The sequence below is a fragment of the Phocoena sinus genome, chromosome 11 (genome assembly GCF_008692025.1).
Source record: "Phocoena sinus isolate mPhoSin1 chromosome 11, mPhoSin1.pri, whole genome shotgun sequence".
Lineage (NCBI taxonomy): Eukaryota > Metazoa > Chordata > Mammalia > Artiodactyla > Phocoenidae > Phocoena > Phocoena sinus.
Window position 1 is genome coordinate 72,837,138 of NC_045773.1, and position 7,680 is coordinate 72,844,817.

At 49.5% G+C, this 7,680-nt stretch overlaps 1 protein-coding gene across 3 annotated transcripts in view; it reads left to right on the plus strand.

Moving 5' to 3' along the window:
- HSP90AB1 (heat shock protein 90 alpha family class B member 1) overlaps positions 1 to 7,311 on the plus strand; it is a 12,449-nt gene extending 5,138 nt beyond the window's left edge. The window contains exons 1-12 of one of the 3 annotated variants that reach the window (XM_032647670.1): positions 1,338 to 1,573; positions 2,930 to 3,076; positions 3,405 to 3,611; positions 3,714 to 3,873; positions 4,023 to 4,156; positions 4,262 to 4,570; positions 4,989 to 5,154; positions 5,365 to 5,555; positions 5,669 to 5,816; positions 5,938 to 6,206; positions 6,492 to 6,825; positions 6,936 to 7,311. In XM_032647670.1, the coding sequence (XP_032503561.1) occupies positions 2,930 to 3,076; positions 3,405 to 3,611; positions 3,714 to 3,873; positions 4,023 to 4,156; positions 4,262 to 4,570; positions 4,989 to 5,154; positions 5,365 to 5,555; positions 5,669 to 5,816; positions 5,938 to 6,206; positions 6,492 to 6,825; positions 6,936 to 7,045 (2,175 nt within the window). In that variant the 5' untranslated portion in view covers positions 1,338 to 1,573 and the 3' untranslated portion in view covers positions 7,046 to 7,311. Of the gene's footprint in view, positions 1 to 1,337; positions 1,574 to 1,614; positions 1,620 to 2,929; positions 3,077 to 3,404; positions 3,612 to 3,713; positions 3,874 to 4,022; positions 4,157 to 4,261; positions 4,571 to 4,988; positions 5,155 to 5,364; positions 5,556 to 5,668; positions 5,817 to 5,937; positions 6,207 to 6,491; positions 6,826 to 6,935 lie in introns of those variants that run through there. The other 2 variants (XM_032647671.1, XM_032647673.1) reach the window with 2 other exon arrangements.
- Positions 7,312 to 7,680: the final 369 nt, after the last annotated feature.

A 7,680-nucleotide genomic window follows, 5' to 3' on the forward strand; every position in this document is an offset into this window, starting at 1 on the left:
ACAAGGTCACAGCGTAGGGGGTGGCCATTCTCTCCTGGAGGGTCTGTGGGTCCAGTAGGCTTCCAAGATGAGGCCTTGGAAAGGCAAGGACAGCTCACCAGCCGGAGGAAACGCAAAAGGGGCAGAGCCAGAAGAGGCACGGCGTCCCGCATCTCGCTGGGCAGGCCCGTGGCTTGGAGCTTCCGGCGCCACCGCTGAAGGGGAACGACGTGGTTCCAACCGCCTGGAGCGGGCTACACTCTGGCCAGAGTCTTCATGCTGCCTCCAAGAACTTCTGCCACCCTGCAGAGGGGTCCTTGGAGACCAGACCCTCCCCAGATCTAAGCAGCTGCAGAAAGAGAGAAGAGTGGGGGAAAAAAAAAGAAAAAAAGAAACCAGACTGAGAACTCGATGTGCATGTCTCTGCGCTCCACACCTGTGGGAGGCTGCATTAGCTGGGGAGGGTCCATCGCGTAGCGACCCCATCCCCAGTTTCCGCTCTCTAAAGGCGGCGCCCTTAGAGCTGCCCCAACAGCCCGTGTGATTGATGGGGTAGAAGTGGGGTCAATCCCAACCCCAGACGCAGTGCTGGACTAGCTGGGCCTGGCAGGTGGGGTAAAGGGTGCCCCCTGCAGTTTCCTACAGTAAACGGGATTAGGGCAGCCCACTTCGACCCCAGGATCCTAGCAGAACGGTCGCGGGGCGGAGCCGCCGCAGAGGCACAGCCCAGGCCGCAGAGGGAGGGGCGGAGCCTCGAGGGAAGGGGGCGGGGCGGGACCGCCTAGGCGGGCCTGGAACCTGCTGGAAGCATCGCAGTACCGCCGCCGTGGCTCCTTCCGCCGCATGCAGGCAAAGAGTCCCCCGCCAGCCGGAGCCGGCAACCTTCCAGCAGCCGGAGCCACGCCCTGCGGCGAAACGCTGGCCCTGCCCCCGGGAGGGCCGGGATTCCCCGGGCTGCCCGGGATTCCCCGGGCTGCCCAGAGTTGGGCTTCCGATTCCGCACCGCCCGCGGAAAAGACCCCCTTCCCCTTATCGGGCTGTTGGAATGTGTAGCGAAGATTCTAAAGGGAGATCGAGCCTGGGAGCGTAGGTGGGAGTGGTTGGCCACTTTTTAGGCGTCCTTCGAGGCCGGGACTCTTGGGTGTGGAGACGCCTGCACTACAGCTTTCTACGGAGGTCAGTGGGGATCCTCGCCCCTGATCCGCCGCTTACGTCATGAGAGCATTCCCAACATCTATTTTTGATGGTGTCCTGTCTTGGAAGCGCAGAGACAGGGCTATGAAAACGAGTAAATACGTGCGCTCCCCGTGCAGACTGAGGCCGGCTGCTCCCGTTCTTCACCGCCCCCTCCCCTATTTTGGACCATGACGTCAAGGTGGGCGGGCGGCGGCAGGTGCGGTGCTGACAGGCATCCTCCTTTAAGGCGGAGGGATCCGGGGGCGGGCAGCTAGGCTGTGCTTCGTCTTATATAAGGCGACTGGGGGCGCACAGCCGTTCTCTTGAGTCACCCCCGTGCGCCCTTGTTGCGGCGAGTGCAGTTGAGGCGGTCCTTGCCCGCTCAGCTCTCTAGTGTCTGCGATTCTTATTCTTTAAGGTAAGGCTGCAGTCTTCGGGCTTTTCAGGTTAGATTGGTCTTCCGAGTTGTTTTCGTCTCTCGTGTCCTTTCTGACTCCCACATTTTGTTGTGTTGGGGCGGCTTTTGGGATAACGCTCCTATTTTTTGTTGAGGGTGGGAGGGAGCTCTTGAGTTCAGCCTCTTTTCTGTGTTGGTGGCGGGGCTGCTTCTAGGCAGGTATTAGCTATGGGCGAGGTGGGCCGTGGAGTGGGTCTGGGCTAGTGGGCAGCTGCACGTGGTGGCCGCGCCGGCCCGGGACGCTGCCATGTTTGCCTCTCCACTTCCGGACGCGGCTACGGGGCGCCGGAGGGTCCCCAAGGGTTGTGGGTGTGCGCGCTCGGTGTGACTCAGCACAGCCCGGTCCTGATAAGGTTTTGCCATCTTTTCTATTGGACGCGGTTTTTAAGTTTTTTCGGGTGCTTTCCGGGCGGGTCTGCGGCGAGAGATGTTTTCCGTCGCCTCTGGCCTGCGGTCTTGGTGCAGAAGGAGGAACGGGAGAGGAGAGGGGGCAGGCTCTGGGATTCATGGGTTTATTCCTCCCCCGCCCCTTCTCGAGCTGAGATTGTTCTGGAAGCTTCTGGAGCCCAGTGCCCCGCCCTGGTGCCCGGATGCTGGGGCGAAGGGAGGCTGCGCGGTGGCGCCCCCTTCCCGCGTGGTCCTGGCCGACGCATGTCCGGCAAGGACTAGAGTCGCCCCAGCCGATTACGGCCACCATCTTAGTTGTGTTTGCTTTGGACCTGCATTTCACTCGCGTGTGCTCAGGGGTCACGGAGGAGCTTTTACTTTATCGGTTCTTTGTCTTAATAGCCACCCTGGGTGGGCATCCCACCGATCTCTCGAGTTAGCTTTCCCTACCACGTGAGACAGTAATCCCACATCTGCTTGGAGATGCCTCATGGGAGAGCAGTTTCAAGTCATTGCCCTTTAACGTAAAACTAGTCATGTTGGAGGTCTCCCCACCCAAAATGGTAGAACTGTAGGGATTTGCATATTTAAGTGTGTGTGAATTAACCGGGGTTATTACTTGCATTCGAGATACCTGGGTTAGGGGCGATACTCTGCAGGCCTAACAAATTACCAGGTGATGCTGATCTAGGGATCATTTTAACAGTGGTTTGGTTCCAAAGTACAAGAAACCTTTACACGTTTCATCGAGTGTTAGGCGCACCCCCTCTCCCCATTGTTTTCCGTCTAAGGATGCAGCCTGAAATTTTTACAGGAAAGGATTTTGTCTTGGTACACAGCTCAGAAGAGTTTGAATTGAATCTCTTAATGTTTTTATTGTAACCGGGGTGAACTCTAGTAGTCTTAAATTCTTGAGTTTTCTTATTTTAGATGCCTGAGGAAGTGCACCATGGAGAGGAGGAGGTGGAGACTTTTGCTTTCCAGGCAGAAATTGCCCAACTCATGTCTCTTATCATCAATACCTTCTACTCCAACAAGGAGATTTTTCTTCGGGAGTTGATCAGTAACGCTTCCGATGTGAGTGCCTTGGGTGTTTTCATTGGCGTTTGTCTTTTGTTTTTCAAGTACTCCACACGCAAAAAAGGAGAAGGGGTGGTTTGGCATTTTGTGGTGTTCATTGTTGAAGGGGATATAAATTTGCTGCAGTTACAAAAAGGTTTGCTTTATTCCATGGTGGGTAGGTGGATAGATGTGGATAGAGACTATAGTTTGATGTGGTGGTCAAACTACAAGTTAAATGGGTAATCAGATTGAGGGTATTTGGGAATAAAAAAAAAAGTTTTCTCTTTTGGGTGAAATGGGCTTTAAGGAAGCAGAATTGTAAAATTGAAATTTGTATTTCCAGGCCTTGGACAAGATTCGTTATGAGAGCCTGACAGATCCTTCCAAATTGGACAGTGGTAAAGAGTTGAAAATTGACATCATCCCCAACCCCCAGGAGCGCACCCTGACTCTGGTAGACACTGGCATTGGCATGACCAAAGCTGATCTTGTAAATAATTTGGGAACCATTGCCAAGTCTGGTACTAAAGCATTTATGGAGGCTCTTCAGGTATGTGGTATTTTAGCTAGGCACACACCATTCGTATTTTTTTGGTGTTTGGTTTGCTGTTTCTTTGAAACTTGCATTCGACTTCCTTAAACTTTTTGGCAGGCTGGTGCAGACATTTCCATGATTGGGCAATTTGGTGTTGGCTTCTATTCTGCCTACCTAGTGGCAGAGAAGGTGGTTGTGATCACAAAGCACAATGATGACGAACAGTATGCCTGGGAGTCTTCTGCTGGGGGTTCCTTCACTGTACGTGCTGACCATGGTAAGTTAGCTTTCCTCTTAAGGTGTCTGGGTGAGAATTCTGGGGAAACAGTAATAAAGATCTTGAGCATTTTATCTGTAAAGCAGTTGTTTTTATAGTTTTGCGTTTAGTTTCATTTTTTATTCCATTTGGATTGATTTTTTTTCTAGGTGAGCCCATTGGGCGGGGTACCAAAGTGATTCTCCACCTTAAGGAAGACCAGACAGAGTACTTAGAAGAAAGGCGGGTCAAAGAAGTGGTGAAGAAGCACTCACAGTTCATAGGTTATCCCATCACACTCTATGTAAGTATGGACTGGTAACTCGAGTGAAGATGCTTTAGAGAGTCTAAATGGACCTTTGGTTTTCTGCTTTCTGTATTCTGCATTTATCATCTTTGATACTTCTAGCTGGAGAAGGAACGCGAGAAGGAAATCAGTGATGATGAGGCAGAAGAAGAGAAAGGTGAGAAAGAAGAGGAAGATAAAGATGATGAGGAGAAGCCCAAGATTGAGGATGTGGGCTCAGATGAGGAGGATGATAGCGGCAAAGATAAGAAAAAGAAGACGAAGAAGATCAAGGAGAAATATATTGATCAGGAAGAACTGAACAAGACCAAGCCCATTTGGACCAGAAACCCTGATGACATCACCCAGGAGGAATATGGAGAGTTCTATAAGAGCCTCACCAATGACTGGGAAGATCACTTGGCAGTGAAGGTAAGAAGCCTTCCTTGTTGGCTCGATAGGAGGAGCCGATGATGGGCAAATGCGACTTACCCAACTGGTTGGTAGCTGGGAGCTGTGAATGCCATGGGTTCACTTGCTAATGGACCCTTCCAGGGTCGAGAAATGACATTTCTCCCAGTTACCTCACTTGTTCTGTGGCAGCTTTACCCATCCGGGGTCCTGGTTTGACGATTTCCTCATTGACCCAGGGATTATACACAGCTTGTACCATGTTGGGTTCATTTAGGGCGTTAGAGCTTAAATTTTCTCAACAGTTGCCTTAGCGTCCACTCTATTCCTGGTGCTTAGGGGGAAGATTTTAGTTCCAAATATTGGATAATTTGGGGTTGGGACAAAAAGCCACCGTTATTTTGAAATACACAGTTGTATTATCTTGGATTTCTTTCAGCACTTCTCTGTAGAAGGTCAGTTGGAATTCAGAGCATTGCTGTTCATCCCCCGTCGGGCTCCTTTCGACCTCTTTGAGAACAAAAAGAAGAAGAACAACATTAAACTCTATGTCCGCCGTGTGTTTATCATGGACAGCTGTGATGAATTAATACCAGAATATCTCAGTGAGTATCTTTTTGGCCTAATGCACTTGCGTTCAGCATTCTCAAGGGGACTGAAGTCTTTATCTTAGATTAAGGATCCTCTGCAACGTAACATGTGATGGTTCAGTGAGAAAATTGGTCCTGTTGAATCTAGATAACCCTGTGTATATACCTTTATCTTTCTTCTCGCCACTCCCCTTTTTTAAACTGAGCTTACGTACTTGATTTCAGACTTCATCCGTGGTGTGGTTGACTCTGAAGACCTTCCCCTGAACATCTCCCGAGAAATGCTCCAGCAGAGCAAAATCTTGAAGGTCATTCGCAAAAACATTGTTAAGAAGTGCCTTGAGCTCTTCTCGGAGCTGGCAGAAGACAAGGAGAACTACAAGAAATTCTATGAGGCGTTCTCTAAAAATCTAAAGGTAAAGAGGCAGCAAGTACTTTTTTACTTAATAATTATGAGGGATTATTTTTTACTCACATAGAGGATAAATTATTTCTTAGCAAGATTGTATTTTTCTTTCCACCCTTAAAGCTTGGAATCCATGAGGACTCCACTAACCGGCGACGCCTTTCTGAGCTGCTGCGCTATCATACCTCCCAGTCTGGAGATGAGATGACTTCTCTCTCAGAATACGTGTCTCGCATGAAGGAGACCCAGAAGTCCATCTATTACATCACTGGTGCGTTGGAGTCTGCATCTGATCAATGATCAAAGCCTCTCCTTAGAGGTGTGGGGAGAAGGGGAGGGCACTCAAGGATATCTGGGAACTGGCCCTTGAGTCACACTAAGTAATCCTACAGGTGAGAGCAAAGAGCAGGTTGCCAACTCTGCATTTGTGGAGCGAGTGCGGAAGCGGGGCTTCGAGGTGGTGTACATGACGGAGCCGATAGATGAGTACTGTGTGCAACAGCTCAAGGAGTTTGATGGGAAGAGTCTGGTCTCAGTTACCAAGGAGGGCTTGGAGCTGCCTGAGGATGAGGAGGAGAAGAAGAAGATGGAGGAGAGCAAGGCTAAGTTTGAGAACCTCTGCAAACTCATGAAAGAGATCTTGGATAAGAAGGTGGAGAAGGTAAGCAACTCTGGAACTAAGTTACTTGTAACAGATGCCTTCAGGGCTATTTCCGTCAGTCTCTGGTTGCTATACAATTAGTGGTTTGGGGCAGCATAATTTGTTTAGCGCCAATCCTACCCTTTGTTTTCTTGACCAGGCAGATTTTTTAAGGTTGCTGTTTCTATTAAACTTACCAAAGATGAGGTATTTTTTCCCCCAAGAACAGAACTTTTAAGTATCACATTTGCCTCAAGGTAGCAATTTGATTTAATATGAACCCAAGGTTTTTGTGACTGTCCACAGGTGACAATCTCCAATAGGCTTGTGTCTTCACCCTGCTGCATCGTGACAAGCACCTATGGCTGGACTGCCAACATGGAGCGCATCATGAAAGCCCAGGCACTTCGGGACAACTCGACCATGGGCTACATGATGGCCAAAAAGCACCTGGAGATCAATCCTGACCACCCCATTGTGGAGACCCTGCGGCAGAAGGCAGAGGCAGACAAGAATGACAAGGCTGTTAAGGACCTGGTGGTGCTGCTGTTCGAGACTGCACTGCTCTCTTCCGGCTTCTCGCTTGAGGATCCCCAGACCCACTCCAACCGCATCTACCGCATGATCAAGCTAGGCTTGGGTGAGTACTCTTGTCCTCTTGAGTGTGGCAAGGAGATGAGGAACTGGTCTGCTGGGCAGATTGGACTGCTTTTTGGGTCAGATCTCAAGTGGCATTCTTCCTACTTTTAGGCATTGATGAAGATGAAGTGACAGCAGAGGAGCCCAGTACTGCTGTTCCTGATGAGATCCCCCCCCTTGAGGGCGATGAGGATGCCTCTCGCATGGAAGAAGTAGATTAGGAATTTCTACCTGCAGACTTTGTTCTCTCTGTATAGTGTCCCCATGGCTCCCCCAGCAGCAGCCCCAGTGGCCTTGGCCCACTTGGTTCTTTCTGCTGATGTCTAGTGGTTTTATTTCTGTTCTTCTGTCTAAGGCAGGCTATAAGGGCCTCAAGCCCTATTCCTTTCCACATTTGACATGGGGTTTGAATGTTGTGTATTGTGTTTCTGTTTGTTTTGTTCTGAAATTAAAGTATGCAAAATAAAGATGATGCAGGTTTTTTATACGCTTCTTTCTCAAATCATGTGGACCCCCCCCCCCCCGCCCAAGTAGGTATAATGCTGCCTTTGGAGTTCCCCTAGTTTCCGTTTCCCAAGTCGCCATCATCCTGAGTATAGATAACATGATACATAGTAGGACTCTAAAAGTTTTTAAAAGGTTACTGATAAGTTTAGAAAGTCACACAGATGGGATCTAATGAAACTTGAAACCACAAAACAAAAAGAAAACCTACAGAATGGGAGACAATACTTGCAAATGATGCGACTGACAAGGGCTTAATTTCCAAAAAAACACAAACAGCTCATACAAGTTAATTTTTTAAAAATCCAGTTAAAAAATGGGCAGAAGACCTAAATAGACATCTCTCCGAAGA